At 40.3% G+C, this 19,653-nt stretch overlaps 2 protein-coding genes across 3 annotated transcripts; one reads left to right on the top strand and one right to left on the bottom strand.

Moving 5' to 3' along the window:
* Position 1: 1 nt before the first annotated feature.
* Positions 2–8,662, bottom strand: LOC136706894 (Y-box-binding protein 2-A-like). The gene is made up of 10 exons (XM_066680615.1): positions 8,424–8,662; positions 6,437–6,500; positions 6,260–6,293; positions 4,318–4,407; positions 3,984–4,229; positions 3,740–3,828; positions 2,138–2,312; positions 883–1,014; positions 585–648; positions 2–474 (listed from the first exon to the last, which is right to left on the bottom strand). The coding sequence occupies exons 1-9, from the start codon at positions 8,500–8,502 to the stop codon at positions 625–627; spliced, it is 933 nt and encodes a 310-aa protein (XP_066536712.1). The 5' UTR covers positions 8,503–8,662; the 3' UTR covers positions 2–474; positions 585–624.
* Positions 8,663–12,848: 4,186 nt separating this feature from the next.
* On the top strand, positions 12,849–19,645 carry LOC136707151 (eukaryotic translation initiation factor 5A-1). Of its 2 annotated transcripts, none has more exons than XM_066681068.1 (6): positions 12,849–13,477; positions 15,616–15,790; positions 16,174–16,278; positions 16,831–16,962; positions 17,061–17,131; positions 18,557–19,645. In XM_066681068.1, exons 2-5 carry the CDS (start codon positions 15,623–15,625, stop codon positions 17,121–17,123), a joined length of 468 nt encoding a protein of 155 aa, XP_066537165.1. In that variant the 5' UTR covers positions 12,849–13,477; positions 15,616–15,622; the 3' UTR covers positions 17,124–17,131; positions 18,557–19,645. The 2 variants fall into 2 exon arrangements, with proteins under 2 accessions (XP_066537165.1, XP_066537166.1); XM_066681069.1 differs by lacking the exon at positions 12,849–13,477 and adding an exon at positions 14,651–14,746.
* Positions 19,646–19,653: the final 8 nt, after the last annotated feature.

The raw sequence follows: 19,653 nt of genomic DNA on the forward strand, positions 1-19,653 counted from the left end.
GTTTTATATTTAATTTTACAGACATTGCACATAATCCCCTTTGAAAGGAAAAAACAAACAAAACAAAAATACAAAGAAAATATTAACCAGTTAATTTTCTCTAGTCAATGGTAAGGAAAGTGGAGGCAAACACTACTGCTCTTACACTTAAATTTTTTTCCTCCTGATTGTCTAACTTAAAGGGCCAAACTGGTTCTCACTTTCAACAGCTCACCCATCACTGAACTACAGGGGGAGACGATGCAAATACTATGGGCATTTGAGCAAGTCTATATATTATTTGTGATCCCCCAAAAGATTTTAAAGTCCAAAATTCACTCATCACCCCTCCTGCCCCCTCCCTCTCTCCACCCTACCATCTTGCATTAATGAAGGGTCCAGAGATGGGATGTAGGGGGAGGGAAGAGTTGCGTGCACATCAATCGTGTTTGAGACAGACGAGGTCCAGCCGCCTCAGCTAACCCACCCGGGGACCTACAGAGCAAAAGAAACAAAAACAAACTAAAAAGACCAGGAGAGCAAAAGTGGCCCTATGAGATTATTACTTATTGAAAATACAGCACTGTTTTATCTCAAGTCCCCACCTCTTCCCGGGCTCACCCGATGCCTTTCAAATCACAAGAGTCATTCCACAGGGGTAGCAGGAGCCTAAGGAGAAAGACGGTTTGCAGTATTACAGAGAGTGATGCTTTAGGGGAACTGGTAAATCAATTGTGCAAGTCTACCTCTCAAACAGAGCACCACTAATGAAAAACATTAACATGATGTTTAAAAGTAATCCAGAAATGTGTCATAGCTAGTTGGTATTAGGGATACACAGCAAGGTGAAATTCCACCTTGTAGTTGAGAACATCAGCATTTAAACAAAAATCTGGGCCTCACCTCAGCTGATTTTGGGGACGCTGCTTTCTGGGTTTGTTTAGGGGAGCTTTTAGGAGAGGGTTTGACCTCAGCTGGCTTGGAAGACTGAGAAGGGGATGCAGGCTCAGCTTTTCCAGACTTCTCTGCACCATCCTGTCAAAACAAATCTTAAAATAATTTCTAGGCATGGACAGCCAACTTTAAAGAATAAGCACCAGAGATATGAAAGTGTCAAACACAGTGGAATTTGAGTTCCCAACTTGTGTTTATTGATGGTCAGAAAACATGTTATTTCTTACTAATTCAAGGAATAAGGTTTAAAAGACCGTTGCCCCCACCCCCCTCCAACGGTGTTGGGAAACTCTAACAGGCGTCTTGCCTGTGACGTAGATGGTGGACAACAATTCTAGAAGCTGCACTTAATTTAATGCAAAATGACGAAAAGGTGTGTTGTTTTTGGCTGCAATCATTCAATGTACAGTGGGACATCTGTGCACAAATGGCCCAACGATCCCAAAATATCCAGAAAACAGACTAAATTTGTCAACTTTAAACAGGCACTTTGGAAAGGACCATCCGCTCACTCCGTTATCTGTAGCTCATTTCACTGGTTCTTTTCCAACAATATGGGCATGTAAGGAAACCAACGAAAGGTGTTCAAGAGCCTCTGTAACATGGAGGTAAACAGGGTAAGTACTTACTTCGCCTGTTGTAGTTGGTGTTAGTTAACGTTAACTTGACTCGCTAAACTCGGGGGCTCAGATTATACTCGGCTACGTAGCTGCATTACGGAGGTTTATAGTGTCGGATGAATTCGAGTTCGACCACATTTACAAGAATGGTACCTCTACATTTGAGTTTAGCTTATTGCTAGGCTATCGTCATGAATAATGTTGGTTATTTAGCTAGATACTGTCATAACAGTCAGTCATAACGGTGTTTTACCGCGGCGTTGTTCAGCTGTTGTCCACCAGTGACGTCACGGTTGCGTTCAAGAATTTCCGTAGCAAGCTCGGTTTTTCCGTCAATTTAATAAAATTGTCAGTTTTAAAGCAAATTAAGCTGCTATTTTCATTTTAATTCATACTTATATCTGTCAGTAACTAAAATAATGTGAAATATTCATGGAGGTCCATTAAGTGGTGCTTAGCCTTTAAAGATGTCAGCATGGTCAACAAAAAAAATAGACAAATCAATGCAAGCATAGCTCCATCAATGACAACTGTAAATCTTTTTCTATGCAAAGTGGTTCTCTTGACTAGCACAGGTACTTTACTTTAGAGGTAGTGGAGTCAGAGTTCCTTTGTCTGCGGCGGCTAAATTGCCGACGGGCTTTCTGTCCATCCACCTGCTCCCCATTGCTCTGGCCCTCTTTTGGTGCTTCCTTCGGGCCCTCAGATGTCACGGCCACTTGCTGACCCTCTCCCGGAGGTGGACGTGGACGGAATGGCCTGTGGATCACCAAAGAAATTTTCAATACTTTTCCAGTGCCGCATCATTTTCTAGATCACTCTGTGGATGCCGTTTAGAAAAACTAGGACTCTTGGAATGAAATGTTCTGAAACGTGAGACTTCAGCATCTCATCCATTACAGAATTAAACATTTTCATAAGACACAAATGCCAGAGGCCAGTAAGACCAACACTTCTGGCCTCGGGCCCCTCATTTGCGTGTGCCAGCCTAGGTATGCAAGGATTCATGGGGTTTCTTTTCCTCAACAAGGGTGCTCACATCATCCCTATGCAAACCCCTCTCATAAGCCTGCATCAGACAACACTTCCGTCAAGGTAATTACCCATGTTCCACTGCAAGCCTGTGGCATACCTTGCAGAAACCAAAGGGTTAAAATTTTAACCCTTTAATTGTACATAGAATCTTTTATCTTTAAGATGTGGGGTTTGAGACGTTTTAAAAATGCTGAAGTTAAAAGAAAGGCCCTGGTTATCTTAGTGAAGTGATATAAACCTATACGTCATTTAGAGGACATTAAAATTAAAAGGCATTTAAGGACAGGGAACACACGAGAGAGATGAATCATAACAGAATCTGACTACATTTCAACAGTTATTTTACGCACGTTCCTTTACATTTTATCAAACAGAAATAATATATACTTGATACCTCATTTACATTTCTAAATAAAAGTCTGATCAAATAATGGTGATTTATGAAGGTCCAAGGCTAGTTTACTAACATACTGAGCAACTCGCTCTCTGGTGTCGTAGCTTTAACATTCCAGAGACTGCGTGAAATTAAACAGAAAAAAGCTGCTCTGAACTTGTCAGAAGATACGTGTCTGGGGTATTGGTGAGGATTATAAGGAGAGATGAGAATACTTTAGAAAAGAGCAGCTAAGATAAAAGGCTTAGGTATCACATCCTCCAAACATTAAGGCATTATAAATTCTCAACTTTCAACACATTTAAGAGTCTAATAAAACACTAATGTTAAGACCAATTTGGTTGTAAGCCGTTATGTTGTGTTTAAGCCGTATGTAAACACCTGAAAGTTGAGAGAGTGTCCCAATCTACTCTTAATGCTCCAACTCCTTGAACTCACCTTTTGCTCACCCTTTGACAAAGCCATCAAAAGTCAAAATGCACAGTTCCAGAAGGGAAAGAATACGGACATGGTACAAGACTGCATTCCCAAGTGTTTTAAGTAGTGTTTATATATTTGCTACAAAAACAAAACCATGCCATCTAGAGTGACTAACACAATGACTATTTAATAAATACTCCGGGCAACACCTTGTAAGTGCACCCTTCAAGGTGAATTTTTTCTACATTTGAACATCCCTTATAAATGTCTAAATTGCCTGTTAAATTTACCTAGGCAATTCCAAGTAGACTTCCAAGACTTATGTACCCCGACTCACCTACGGAATCGTGGTCTGAATCTACGGGGTGGTGGCCTCTGCTGGTCACCATCAGCCACATCGTTCTTCTGCTCTCCTCCTGATTCTCCCTAGTGTGTGTATTATAATAGTCAATAACAGCAAACAACCAATCCAGATATGCTTGCATTTTGCAAAAACCATAACTGTAGAAAAGCCTAAACAGTCTGTCAAAGCACTTACTGTCAACACAACACCCACTAATCTATATAATACAGTGTCTGACCTCTCCTTGCTGTTGATCTGGTCTCCTGCGTGGGCGGCGTCGACGAGCACCTGGCTGGATGACTCCATTTTCACCACCCTCTCCCTCAGAGGAGGGGCCTGCAGCATCCCCAGGCTTGCCCTCACCCTGAGGGGGCTGTTCATTACGCGGGAAGAAGCGCCTGCGGAACCTGCGCTTGTTGGGGGCATAGCGGCTGCCTTTGACAGGTACCCCACCGGGACCAGTCACGTTGGCAGCTTCAGAGCCCTAAATTTATTGGAAAGAATCTTTGCCATATCAAGTGCAGTTAAATTACTGCAAATTAAGCATACAGATCTCATGTAACAACACGTACCTTGGATGCCTCAATAACATCAAACTCCACAATCTCCCCATCTCCCACACTCCTGAGGAACTTTCTGGGGTTGTTTTTCTTAATGGCAGTCTGAAGACAACAACAAAGAATTAACATTTTACCCACAGTTAACGACCTCAGACACAGCCTGCTGTCTATCAGGAGATATACACCCAATAAATCAGATCATCAAAAAGTTCAGTAATTCAATTAAAAAAGGGAAACTCCTACGTTCATCACAAACCAATCAATTTCAAGCATTTATTTCTTTTAATGTTGACTGCAGCTTACAGCCAATGAAAACCCAAGTCATTAACTCAGAAAATTTAAATAATCACAACAAATCCGCAGATGTTTCCTAAGCTTTTAAAATGGTCTTAGTCTGGTTCAGTAGAGTACACCATGGGGAAGACTGCTGACTTGACAGATGTCCAGAAGCCAGTCACACACACCCTCCTGCTGTATCCAAACACATTAATGGAAAGTTGAGTGGAAGGAAAGGTGTGGTAGAAAAAGGTGCACAAGCAACAGGGATAACCATTGCCTTGAAAGGATTGTCAAGAAAAGACCATTCAAAAAGGAGTGCACTGCTGCTGGAGTCAGTGCTTCAAGAGCCACCACACACAGACGTATCCAGGACATCGGCTACAACCGTCGCATTCCTTGTGTCAGGCCACTCATGACCCAGAGACAACACCAGAAGCGTCTCACCTGGGCCGAGGAGAAAAAGGACTGGACTGTGGCTCAGTGTCCAAAGTCTTGTTTTCAGATGAAAGTAAAGTTTGCATTTCATTTGGAAATCAAGGTCCCAGAGTCTGAGGAAGAGTGGAGAGGGGCACAATCCAAGCTGCTTGAGTCTAGTGTGAAGTTTCCACAGTCAGTGATGGTTTGGGGAGCCGTGTCGTCTGCTGGTGTTGGTCCACTGTGTTAAATCAAGTCCAAAGTCAGCGCAGGCGTCTACAAGGAAATTTTAGAGCACTTCATACTTCCCTCTGCTGACAAGCTTTATGGAGATGAGGATTTCATTGTCCAGCAGGACCTGGCTCCTGTCCACACCAAAAGTACCAATACCTGGTTTAATAACCACAGTATCACTGTTTGATTGGCCAGCGAACTCACCTGACCTAACCCCTATAATAGAGAACCTATGAGGTACTGTCAGGAGGAAGATGAGAGACACCAGACCCAACAATGCAGACGAGCTGAACACTGCTATCAAAGCACCCTGGGCTTCCACACCACCTCAGCAGTGCCACAGGCTGATAGCCTCCATGCCACACTGCTGCATTGATGGAAAAGGATCCCCAACCAAGTACTGAGTACAAACTTTTCAGTAGGCCAACGTTTCTGAATTAAAACACTTTTTAAATTGGTCTTAACATTTTCTTTCTCTAACATTTTTAATGAGCTTTCATTGCTGTAAGCCATAATCATCAACAAAAATAAAAACACTTGAAATAGATCACTTTTTGAATTGAATCACTGAAATTAATTATCTTTGATATTTTAATTAATTGAGATGCACCTGTGTGTATATATATATATATTAAAAATAAAACGTTGAGGGTCAGATATAAGACTTAACTGAAACAGGAGTTTCTTTTACAACATGCTCTTTATAAAATATAAACTGTGGCCTGTATGTATGGCCCAAGTACATAAAGTATTTATTATATAAAAAAAAAAAAAAACCTCAACTCCCCAGTGTTTAATATCCATTATTTGGTTATTTGTCATGTACTGGTTAAATCTATACAGTAATATAACAATTTAAAGTAATAAGAACTAGTTAACTAAACTCAAATTATCAGCCGAGTCAAAGACCTCATTTCAGTAGAACATTAATTCAACAGCCAATAATCAAGATTTTAGGCAATAATGCCAAACCATATTTAACAGTAAATAACTAACGTTAAGTTTATATTACAGGTCTGGTCTTTACCTGGTGTACAAATACATCCTCCTTCGTGTCATTTCTATGAGGAAAGGCAACAAAACAATGAGCATGTGTAACATTAATCAAACAGCAATAAATCTCAAAAAAGCACAACTCAAACAAAAATATTATTCATAAAGAACAATGTACAGTTGCAGAATACAGAATAAACATGATTCACACCTGTTGATAAAGCCATATCCATTGCGTACATTGAACCATTTCACTGTTCCTTGCACCAGAGTAGCTGCAACAGCAGAGACATGGATTTAAGTATTTTGGTATGTTAATGTGTTGGTCATTCCAGAGTCACTTTAATAACAAATTAAACACCCAGCATAACACTTACCAGCTTTATACATATTGAATTTACTCATTTATGGAGAAAGGCTGAAAATGATTGAGCATTTTACAGAAAATGACGAGTTAAACATTTTAATTTCATGGCTGATGTTAGGGGCTCTAAACTACTTCTGTACAAGTATTTGTATGGAATTAAATCTTGCAATACCTTTTCTATGTACAGAGAGCTACATGCAATGGTATTTACAAAAGTTATTTAATTAGGTGTTAAAACACTGTTTAAAAACATAGAATAAACCCAGACTGCAAAAAACATGTTGCAATTTAGTGCATGATAATACAATACACTAACATGTGCTAATCTCCTAAGGCCAAGTGTTATCATGTATCATAAAATTAGATGTGTGCTGCTCATGAAACATACATACATATATACATATATACACACACACATACATTTATATATTATATATATATGTATATAAAAGAAATGACTGGGAACCCTGAGGAGGACCCCCAAGGACTGTGTTCATGTCAGACGTTATTCAAATGAGTTTCTACAAGCAATATATTAGGGTCCAACATATTAAGACTGGCAAACAAGAGACCATAAGCTCATGTGGGACTGAGGTGACACCTGAAACACAACACAGTCGTGTGTTTGTGTGTGAGAGAGAAAATATGACTGTTACACCGATATCCTATTTGAAATGTGGAGTTGAAGCCCAAATCCCAGTCAGCAGCTCATGAAGGCCTCGGACACATTCAACCGCATTAAAACCATATTTATCAACCTGAGTGTGGCCAAAAAACCAAGGCCCAGTGAGTAGAACATTAACCACAAACTCTGTTCCGCTCTCAGTATGAGGTCAAGGGGAACGTTTGGTACGTTAGTACGGTTGGTGTTTCTTTCCCTGCTACTGTTCACTTTCCCGCTCTTTGGAAACACCGGTGCACGGCTGTATTACCTCAGATTCTCACAGAAGATTAAATAGCTACTTCATACAGGAAATAAGATTACAAATTGATAAGAATTATTATTATCATTATGTTATTTTATTTTTTGGTCGTTATGCTTTCAGCTAACGACTGTCGTTATACCTGCCCGAGTTAAAAACACTGGGCGACAAACTGCCAACAGGCCTCGAGAATGTGGGTCACGACGAACAGCAACTCAGCAAATAGCAAAACAACCTCTCTGGAAAAAGGCCAAGCCAACTCCCTCCCCAAGCACACAGCTTAGGATTTATCACTATTTTTAATTACCATAATATTATCACCATCATTAACCCTTTCCCTAGAGGGAGATAATTAAAGAAATTAATTAAACGAACAGGTGTTTTAAGGCCAACAAATTTAAGACTGTTGTTTCTACCTACCCTTTATTCCTACGTGTACACACGACCATCACGCACACGTTTCATGAGCATTAGGAATTAGATTACATTTTTTAATCGATTTATGAGAGTGGAAAGTTAAAACAACCGTAAAACTCCCTCTCTAGCCCATAACCAAACCAACGAGCGTCTCAATTTTACATTTGGGATTTTATTAAGAGTCTGGTTTAAATAAAGAAACTGGTGAGGTGCTTAAGCCTCCAGGAAACGAGTGAACCTGTGAAGTCCTCTCAGAGACGCCCGTCTGTGGGAAGCGCTCGGCGGGGAGTGAAAGTAAGAACACGTGGATGGCGGCGGTTCCTGAAGTGTGGATCCGAGTGGCGTCGCACTGTTCAAAATCAAACTCCAACCCGCTCATAAAGCGGAGGCACAGCCCAAACGACACATTTCAGAGAGTATCCCCTTAACCCCGTCGTTACATTGTGCTTGTCATGTCTTTAAACCCAGTCTAAACAATTGTGAATTCCTACCAATCACTTTTCTCTCCGGTGGGCTCGACTCTGTGCTCGGTGCTGACGGAGGAGCGTCTTGCGCTTCTGTGTCGGTCATTATTATCACTCTCCCCTCTTTCCCTGCGTTTCCCTCTCTCTCTCCCTCTCTTGCTCTGGCTCTCTCTCAGTAACTGGTAAAACAAGGTTCACACCCTCCCTTCAACTCTACTAACTCCGTTTCGGCCGCCACCTCAAACTTTTTATCCCGAGACCACGACAAGGATCACAGCTGTGGCCTTGCGCGGATTGGCCCAGCGACGACCAATCAGCGCACGGCACCTGCTTGAGCTGCTCTCCGATTGGCACGGTGTCTCGCGCGAAATCAAGCCACCAGCCTTAAAGTCTATCGGATTTGTAACTAGTAAATAATTAAAATAGAGAGAGAGAGAGAGAGAGAGAGAGACACAGACACAGACACACACACACACACAATCACTGAGGGGTGGTCAGTGGACGAGTTTCTTTTTTTTTTTTTTGGTTTAAAAACTTAAGCAGTCCTGCTGTGTCTGATCCACCCAAGCCAGCACAATACACACTAACTCACCACCACCACATAAGTATCACTGCAGCGAATGATCCTCCACTCAAAATCAAACCTATTCTGTGGTGGTCCAGTCGGTGGAAGAGCTGGGAGAAATAGGATAAGCAACACATGCAGAGTAACACAGAGACTACAGTCTGAAACCATGTAACTACAAGTGTTCCTGTATGACCATTTGTGTGATAAAATGGATGATAAGTGTAGATACAAGGTAGGTGTTCCTAATCCAGTGATTGTTTGGTTTATCTTGGTTTATAATACAAAACTGCCCCTTTAGATAAACAGCATAAGCTTTCATCTTTGAGAGATTTGCCACTCAAATGAGCTGTTCTCAGAACAACAGACTGGCACCCCAGAGCCCAGACGACAACGTTACAAAACTTCTTCCATCATTCTTTCATCATTGTCTTTAACCAGTTATCCTATATACACATTCATGGTGGGTCAAGTAGCCTCTGTGGAATCCCTGAGCCCTGTTTAGGAATACACACTGGAAGGGGCACCAGTTCATCACACATTCACACACTCACATCTATGGACAGTTTTGCATGCCAGTCCAACAACGTATGTTTTTGGATTGTGGGAGAAAACCAGAGCACGCAGAGGAAATCAATTCAGACACCGGGACAACACAACACCCCACAGAGAGTCACCCCATCGTCCTGGAGCTGCATGATAGCAACAATATCTGTTACACTACCGTGTTTTTCAGAAATGTAAATGGTGGAAAACTAAACCATATTTTGTTGTCATGGTATCTGTGTAAACATTCTGTTAAAATATTTTTCTGGTAATTTTTCATGATGATGAAATTTTTATTATTTTTTTTTTCTTAAGGGCCGTTCTGACTGCAAAAATGAGGTAAATGAAGGGTCATCTTTGATTATCACACACTAAGGGTATATCTAGATATTGCTAGCCTGGTATATTTCACACTAAAATATAAGAATGCTTGGCCTTAGGTACATTTCATATTAAAAATTCATACTGAATATCTTACAAAGTTAACGCAGATGGAAATATAGGTTTGATTAGGAAATCTACCCCAGTATTGAAACATGACTATTTCATAATGTGGCACTCATTCTGCCTTTTCTGCTGGGCCCTGCACCTGTCACATGTTACGGATATATCAGCTCGTGCAGCCGTCAGTGATAAATTAGACACACAGATTGCTGGCCAAAAAGCTGTGAGAGCAAACTAAGTCAAGTCTGGGTCGAGGGGGGAAAACAGTTCTGTTTAATGGCTCTGTGTTCTTAGACCTTAGGGCTTCGCCCTAGCTTCCCCCCATTCCACTCTACACATAGGTCACCAGATTCATGTTTCACATGGCTATATTTATCCAAACAACTACGCAACTGACAAGATGTGGCCGTTTAATAGCCCATGCTTTGGCCATGCCTTATATCCTACATTTATTCAAATGTCTGGGTCTGTAAAATTAATGAATAAAAATGTAATTTTATGAAGCTTTCTTGAGATTACACAATACCTACTTTATAAGTAGCCTCTTTTGGGCTTGAATTCAACATTATTACAACAACAGCAAAAAAATAAGAATAACAACAACTGCGTTTTAAAGCTGCACTATGTACGTCTGGCAAGTGGCTACCTCTCTGGTTGTAATATGTTATTAAACATGTGGAAGAACATGTTGTTTTTAACAATACATGTAACCGTAATGAAGCTTAAAAGACTAAGATGGATTAGATTAGTGTGTAATAATAATGAATTCATTAAGAAAAAACATCCACAAAGCTACCCTTTAAACTTGTATGTGCCAAAGTGTGATGCGGATGAATAAACTGAGAAAATGTAACTTTTGTAACTCTACACGTGCTCTTGAAGAATACCAATTTACGCCCTTTAACTTGACGGAATTCTTTACTGCAGAATGAATGGGATCACTAACAAAGCAGCTGTTCAGGAAGTTGAGTTGATATTACTCTTTTTAAAATGAACAAAAGCCACAGCCAGACTCTCCTTAGAGTATAAGGGTAATAGTAACACACAGCTCCAGTCTTTACAATTACAAGTGGATGTGCTGGGATTAGATTTTATAAAAATCCAAGTTGTGTATAAGTCCAATCTTCAAATCAGGCAATTTTCACTGATTATTTTGGTTTTCAGTTTCGTCGTCTGTAAAAGTGGACTGGTGTGAGTGTGTTTAATTAGAGTGTAACTGTTTAATAACATAAAAGAACACAGTTAAATAAAACAATAATAATTAGAACAAAACAGAAAATAATAACACACTGTGCACACTGCAATCCAGTACAAAAGTGTATTTTTTTTTATTTCATGTAAACTGATATAAACACACACTGCATTTACTCCATGTTCAGTGTAATAAATAATACAGTGGTTTTACTTACCATCCCAAAAATAAAAAGACTGTAGCTAGTGCTCCAAATGAATTTAAACTTTCATTCATTCATTATCTGTAACCCTTATCCAGTTGAGGGTCGCGGTGGGTCCAGAGCCTACCTGGAATCATTGGGTGCAAGGCGGGAATACACCCTGGAGGGGGCACCAGTCCTTCACAGGGCAACACACACATTCACTCACACACTCACACCTACGGACACTTTGGAGTCGCCAATCCACCTACCAACGTGTGTTTTTGGACAGTGGGAGGAAACCGGAGCACCCGGAGGAAACCCACACGGACACAGGGAGAACACATCAACTCCTCACAGACAGTCACCCGGAGCGGGAATCGAACCCACAACCTCCAGGTCCCTGGAGCCGTGTGACTGCGACACCTACCTGCTGCACCACCGCACTGAATTTAAACTTATTTTCAGAAAATAATAACACTACACAATGAAATTATTCCATGTGAAACACATGTAAAATGTTCTCTTTATTTCACATTATTTTTTATTTCTTTCAAATCACAATAATTTTAACACTACAAAGTCTGTTCAGCAGGAGCGCACTCACTGCTCAACCTCAAAATTCACCAACAATCATTCAGTCATTGGCTCAAAAGCTGCTGAATTCTGTACTTTCACTGGTTTAATGCAAAAACATCAAATTCATCACTTTTGAACAGCGAACAAGTTCTCACACTGAAGCTGATTCATCAGCGGTGCTTTAAATGCTACTTGTTTCCATGAAAGTTTCATGAATAAAGAATAGTTCACATCATTCAGTTGAAGTGATTCACTTCAGTCACTTCAAGCAAAGATCAAATTCATCTGACTCAGTGACTTTTAGTCAGATGTATTTTGTAGAGTTTTCTTTAATATAATTAAAAGGCAATTTGAATTTTAGAACTATGATGTTCAGATGTCCAGACGAGGATTACGCCCTGTCCTAGACTACAAATTCCTTTCCATGAAGAATCTCCATTTAGAAAACTGTGAGGTCCAGAACTACGCTTGCATCATAGTCCAGAGGTGTGTATTTCCCTTTCAGTGGAAAATCATCTTTCAAAATTCTATGTAGTATTGGACTCGGTGTTATGCCTATTAATGACATCAGCCTCAAAGGTCTTCAGTGTGATTCAGAGAGTTGAAAATGTACTTTTCTGGAAATCAGCTATTTTCCACAATAATTCACTGTCAAAATCAATCCAATGCACTCAAATCCAATTTTCAATCACTGAAAATTCCCATAATGCAGTGAGGATCAGCTGCTCCGCCTGCTCCCTGATCAGAAACAGGCTCACTGAACTCATATCTCTGATACTTCATGCAAAGCCCTGTTTTGTGCAGAAATTAGTCAACGCTCCTGGAACCAGGGACATAGCCAGTACCCAAAGTGATATTTTCTGTATGAGCTGCTAGGACATGGTGCCTGCTTCAAACCCCTTATACTTCAGAGTAAACCCTTGTTAAAATTGTGGCACAAGATGCCGACAGTTTTCTAAATACACGAATGCTCTTCCCGTGTTAACATTGTTGAATAATGTGATGAACAGTAGGACGCAGTCAGTCCTACTCCACTGTGGTCTTCGGTCACGTCTGACACTCACCTAAAGCACATGAACGTGCACAGCGCTACATTACACTGAGCAGTTGCGTGGAGTTGAATAGATCTCGGTATAATGCGCGCTCACTGTGAAAGTGCGCGCCTCCGCGACGCCCTAGAATTTAAAGAGCAGAGAGCGACCGCGCATGCGCAGTGCAAAGGAAACTGCTGAGACACATTTTGGTGACTGTGTGGCAGAGAGAGAGAGAGAGAGAGAGAGAGAGACTTACATAGTTTGGGGTTCACACTTTTTTGTCGGCGGCTGACCTGCGCGTGTGCCTTCGGGAAGAACACGGAGAGCAGAGGAGAGAGGGAAAAGGGGAAAATTAGAAAGGCCTGGAATGACGGGAGCGCGCGGTGAGCTGATTTAAGAGCAGAGAATAAACCGGAGCGCCGCGCAGAAATCAGCCGCTTGTCAGTGGAGTCACTGCAGAAATCACTCCTCCAGCGGGACTAGGACCAACTGACGGATCGCCCCTGAGCATCTAAAGGAGAGAAGGAGCTCGTAAAGTGGGTAAGCTGACAATATAGCGCAGCTATAGCGGCGGAATCCAGCCTTAGGGCTGCAGCCTCATCTTCGTTCTCTTCATTCAGCGTCCGCAATTGTCACTTTAGGCGAGTCGGCTATTCCTAAACATTTAATCCGTTTGGTTTCTGGGCTGAATGAAGGATGAGGACTACGGTGAAATGAAATTAATTTTCCTCCGGGCCTGTACCGAGTCAGCTTCACGGAACCGGGTGGCACAAAGGGGCAGAAACGTGGTGGCAACATAGAGAGAGAGAGAGAGATCAGATAACTGGATCATAACTCAGCACAGCTGCATTAGCGCACTGAGCCAGACCTCGTGTCAGATCCACGTTAGCCTACTACAGTGAGGTCCTTTCACTACAACTTCCACTAGTTACTGCACAGTTAACGTTATGTACCTATCCTTAGTTAGATATGTGCGGACCTCAGGTTGTCGTTCACCGGGTCTTCGTCATTAGCCGGCCGCTCTCTGGGGCACCATGCCAAATCACTCCATACACCCTTTGTCGTGCACTCTGTCAATCTGCTTCAGGACCCTAGTAGTGCAATATGAACAAAAGTAGTTTACAATTAGTTATAAACAGCAGCACCTTGCAATGTTCTAACACTTGCCTACAATTTTGAGTGTAGAAGCCCAGATTTCTTATTCTCTGCTGTACATTATTCAGGGAGTATGGGTCCATTTGAGGCTCTAAGTGCCGCTGTATGTCTTTAAATACGGTCAGGTCATGGAATACATTTAACAACAGAGCCAGATACGGTCCAGCTATGACTGCACAGTTTCCTACGTGTCTTGGCCGTTAGCCGCCGTTAGCCAGTCACTCGCCGGGCCGAGTCCCAAATACCCTTCGTATGAAGTGCACTAGTTAAGTGTGCTTCTGTAGACAAGTTGTATTTTAACGAGTAAAACAATGTCGCGAATGTACAACCGTGTGGGATTTTCTGTCTTAGACCTGCCGGTACACTACAGTCGATTATCTACTCACATTTATGACTTGTGCAGTGCAGCAGGTAGGGAGCGTTGGAAAGATTTGGTAACGGCCAGGGCCTCTCGTGGCCAGTTAGGCTGCGCGACTCAGCAGGCCGCATAACGGCCAGCAGGGGCGGGGAAGCTAACGTGTCCGCACGAAATGTAGCACAAACCTGTTAAGCACGACTTAATCCCATCTTGGTTAATAACATTAATGAAGCGAGATAATATTTTACTGCTCTCGGAGCAGCGCAGTGAAGGCGGTACTGCTGAGTGTGGCTAAGGTTAGCATTCTGGATTACCACCGCGGTCTGTGGGTTGTGTGGTTACAACTAGAGAGGAGGCAGGGCAGGAGAAAAGCGAACGATACTTTAAAAGAGAACACCCGGCGCTGCCATTATTCAGACTGAGTCTGAGGTCTGGTAAAGCGCCTGAGACCGCAGGTTTACTGTAATGAGCTGTTCGTTCATGTCAGTGAATTTCTCTCATGGAGGTAGCATGACTTGACGTTTGGGCCTTTCCACGTGAACGCGCCTCCACTCACTCTAATCTAAGCGCTAATAAAGAGATTCCCATCTCTCTAGCTGAAGTTAAAGATCTCATTTGTCATCTGCTAATAAACATTTACACTAATTGCACATTTATTGTAATTATATATATATATATATATATATATATATATATATATGAAAAGAAAGAACAGCTGCCATGTTCCTGTTACCTAATTTAGCCCTCCTTTGCACTTTAGCCATGAGTACCTTCACATTTAATTCAAATTATTTTAAATTAATTTAAAAACATGTAAACCTTTCTGTAATTGAATGATCAATGATCCACTTATTTTTTAAATATTCTGTATAATTTCTGTAGAAAGGCAACATAACAAAATTACAGTATCATAAGTGGTTTGACATGTTGAAACATACATATTTATCTATGACACTTGCTTTTACTAATGTAAAGCCATTTAGTACTACTTTAGTAAATGAAACCTTTGGAGTATTGCTGAAGGACCCTTTCTGATAAAGTGTGGCTGTTAATAAAGTCTTCAGAAAAGATGAGCAGTTCTTCAGCTATTGTTATCCAAGGTATATTCAGAAAAGCATAGTGTGATGAACTTTATAACAACAGTGATAAAATATTGTCTCTTCAGGATAGAAATGGCTGATGCAGATTTGGACTTCACGACAGGTGATGCTGGGGCTTCCGCCACCTACCCCATGCAATGTTCTGCCCTGCGCAAGAACGGCTTTGTGGTGCTGAAAGGCAGACCATGTAAGATTGTGGAGATGTCCACTTCCAAGACTGGCAAACATGGACACGCAAAGGTGAATGCCTACAAGAATGTGTGAATGTGATGGAACACTAATCAATCAGGTTTGTTGTTTAACTGATCATAAGAGTTATACATATGTGGACTTCACTAACCAGGTCCCAGTCTGATGTACACAATGTAAAGTGTACTAAGTTCTTTTTTTTGTTTGGTAATCATGAACCTAAATTAGACATGTCTTTGTTGTACAGAGAGCTTCCAGAATGTGTACCCTATGGGTCTCTGAATGTTCCACTGTTTACGTGGACACCATTCAGCTCGGAACAATGCAGCATAAAAGCATTACCTACAATAGGAGATCACTGGGAATGTTCACAATGAAATACCTCTGAATAAACAAGGGATTGGTGTAAACAGCGTTACTCTTTTGGCTGGCAGGTCCACATGGTTGGAATTGACATCTTCTCTGGCAAAAAGTATGAGGATATCTGCCCATCTACTCACAATATGGACGTTCCAAACATTAAGAGAATGGACTATCAGGTATGAATCATGCGGCTTTGAGAGACACACACACCAACACAATAGAGCTCTGTATCACGGCTGTTCAATGAAAAACATGCATCTCCAAAATAGCAATTTTACAGGAGAAGGAAAAACCTTCTTAATTTCCAATGTAAGTTAAAGTAAAAAGATTTTATTCCAAAGTAATTTTGGAGCATTTTTAATTGTCCATTCATCATGGAATTGTCACACAATGTGAAGGACAGTGCTGTGTTTAAATGGTATGAGCTACAAATTCATAAAAAATAATGGAGATAAGTATTTTTAATATGAGAGTAACAATATTAGACCTAATTAAAACTTACTGACCGCTTGATTCCAGATATTGTAAGAAATGAGAAACTTATCTTAAATATTCTGGACTAAAACCTATATAATTGACATTTTAAGACTTCAGTCTTCGCATCCTTTCAAGTTAAATTTTTACAAATCACCATTTTAAAATGCCTTTTCTCATACTGTTATTTAAAGATGAAATAAGGGCATAGGAATGTTTTATAAAGTCTTCTCTAAACCTACCCCTACCCACAGCTGATTGGCATACAGGATGGCTACCTGTCTCTGCTTCAGGACAGTGGTGAGGTCAGAGAAGACTTGAAAATGCCTGAAGGAGACCTGGGCAAAGAGATAGAAGGCAAATTTGATAGTGGAGAGGAGATCCTGGTAAGTGCTCTATACTGCATATTTTAAGCCATAACTACTTTTGTCTGTTGGAGAATAATATTTTACAGTATTCATTTCTATGTCTTCTATGTTTTCAGATCACTGTCTTGTCTGCGATGAATGAGGAGGCTGCAGTGGCCATCAAAGCCATGGCTAAATAAAGCAGCAGGTATATAGAGCTCTCACTCGTGTGTGCACGCTCACCTGCAAGCTGAGAGTGAATGTGCGACGCTAGTGTGCCAACAGCAAAGCACTAATCCAAGTGTTTACATTATATTTAATATATACAAAAAACTTTAACAATATTATTTACAGTCATTTAAATATTCATGTGATTTCAACGATGTTACAATAAAGGACCTTCTTTGGTTCAAAAACTGTTAAAACCACTTTTTGACTCTAATGGGAATCCAAAGCACAGAACATATTAAGTTTACTATTTACGTTTTTTCTTGAATAACCTGTCACACTACTTCATGATACGAATCATCACAACTTAAAAAGCACCCGTTTATGCAGGATTCTTCATACACTTTGGAATGAACCATGCAATTTGCCATTGTTCAAGTCTTCACAGCGTGCTCAAAAAAAAGCATATTGTGAAGTTTACACTGATGGCTGTACAATCTGATTATGCTGCCTACCCATACTCTTAGGTAAATGCTGATGTAACCGATATTAGAAGTTGTGCTATTCAGCCATGGATCAACAACAAAAGTAGAAATAGAAAAATAGAAAATGAGTACGTATTGCACAAATAAAGGCTTTTCAGTATGTTCAAACGTGTTTAGTTCTGTCATTTTCTTTGTTAATGGACATGGATTAAAGGCTTATAAGAAAAAGAATGAAAAAAAAAAAGTTTGCTGTTTGCACACTGGCAACTGCACTACCAAAATAGTAATACATTAAGTACAAGATAAAGCCTTTGTATTCATATTGTTCTGAACATGACAAATGGCTTCATGTATTAATGAAGTGTACAAAGCAATTCATGTTTTTCACTCCATACTGTATTTTTAATACCTGCAATGGCATTTAAAACTACAATGCAAAACTGAAGCCTACTCCCAGATGGAAGTATCACCCAAAATGGAAGTTATGCTCAGCCTCAATATTATGCTAATGTAGGTACAGTTAATGAGGGTGTGTTGACACGTTGGTGTCTGATTTAACTATGTGGCTGCTTGCAGATGTGGGCCGTTACAAAAATCTCAATCTCCTAGGTAATTATGCCCATACGGTTTATCTAGCCTTTGAAAATATGTACTAGCACATGTTCTAATTTTCAGCACATATTCCTTTGATGTTTTATATGTAGCATACACAATATTTTTTTTTCATTCACACTGTAGATATAGTGAGAGTTTATATTTGTGACTGGTCAGTTTCTGCAGTTACTCACTCTGCACATGCCCCCCACCCCCCTTTTCATCATTTTTATTATATATTTGTCCCTTACATCAATATATAAATTCCCATTGTTTGGTGTCTTTCCTTTTTCCTTTTGAATATAAATTTCCTCCTACCCTGTTCTCTCATTTCCACTTTCTTCTACCTATCTTTCCTCTGGAATCACTTTCTCCCTTTCTCTCAGGTATTGGCAAGATGCACTGGACCTGGAAAGAAGGCGAGAATTACACCTCAGCAATGCTATTCTCCCTTTTTTTCTCTTTGTTTTTCATTCTTTATTTCTTTCTCCCTCTCTTTATGTATTTATAACCCGTCTTTGGGTTGGAAACATAGATAAAAAAAAACCTAATTGGAAATGGATAAAAATCTATGTAAATATACTGAATATACATTAATCGACACTATTTTGAATGTATATAAGAGAGACAAAATACTGCCTTGGGCACTGTAAAAGCAGTGGGATTTGCCTCCTGCAAAGGCACCGCATGTGTATAATACGAACATGAGTGTGTCTTCTCAAACCCCCCCCTCCACCATTTGACCCCGCCCCCCTCTTCTCTTTTCCCCCCAGATAATCTCATGTCCCCTTCATGCATTCTTTGCTACTTTTGAGATACATCTTTATTAAGTGGCAAAATCTATTGCAGATTAAAACAAACGCCACATTCTACAATAAGAAATAGAAACCAAGGGCATGTATATTAGGATGTGGTGCAGTCCCTTCACTGGACGACCAAGTCCCTCACTTTTACCTCACAATAGCCAAAATACAAAACTTATAGGCTGCCATCTTGACATAAACTATTGTAATTAGTCACAGATGCTCATAAACATTATCTATTTACACACTGTAAAGATGCAGTTTTCATGTAGAATTATGGTTTCAGAAAGTCTACAGAATTACACTACAGTGGTAACAAGTGGGGGAAGTGGAGTTATTGAAAATAAATTATAGAAATATAGTTGTTCGTGGTTTGGCCTCAGTATGCTCTTGGGCTTATTATGATGCTATGACATAAAATCACTGTCATACATTTACATCCCTCTAGCTAAATAGCCTAGCCTTCAGATAAGACCGTATAGATTTTTTTTTTTATTTGACGAAACTGTCAAAATGGGTTGAGGTTTATTTGTTTTGTTTTGTAGGCTCACAGAAGGTGGTGTCAAAAACCATTTTCTTCACGTTCATGTACAAGCAAAAAGTTTTTTTGTTCCATGACTGTGATAAACAATTTGTATTAAACCAAGAGAATCCCTCAACCTAATATTAAAAAGGAGCAA

Source organism: Hoplias malabaricus, chromosome 9 (assembly GCF_029633855.1).
Source record: "Hoplias malabaricus isolate fHopMal1 chromosome 9, fHopMal1.hap1, whole genome shotgun sequence".
Taxonomy (NCBI): domain Eukaryota; kingdom Metazoa; phylum Chordata; class Actinopteri; order Characiformes; family Erythrinidae; genus Hoplias; species Hoplias malabaricus.

Coding starts and splice junctions, on each gene's coding strand:
- LOC136706894 (XM_066680615.1), bottom strand. CDS start 8,502: ATGACCGACACAGAAGCGCAAGACGCTCCTCCGTCAGCACCGAGCACA. Junction 6,501..8,423: donor ACCGGAGAGAAAAGTGATTG/GTAGGAATTCAC, acceptor CTGCTGTTGCAG/CTACTCTGGTGCAAGGAACA. Junction 4,230..4,317: donor ATGTTATTGAGGCATCCAAG/GTACGTGTTGTT, acceptor CAATAAATTTAG/GGCTCTGAAGCTGCCAACGT.
- LOC136707151 (XM_066681068.1), top strand. CDS start 15,623: ATGGCTGATGCAGATTTGGACTTCACGACAGGTGATGCTGGGGCTTCC. Junction 15,791..16,173: donor GCAAACATGGACACGCAAAG/GTGAATGCCTAC, acceptor TTTGGCTGGCAG/GTCCACATGGTTGGAATTGA. Junction 16,279..16,830: donor TTAAGAGAATGGACTATCAG/GTATGAATCATG, acceptor CCCTACCCACAG/CTGATTGGCATACAGGATGG.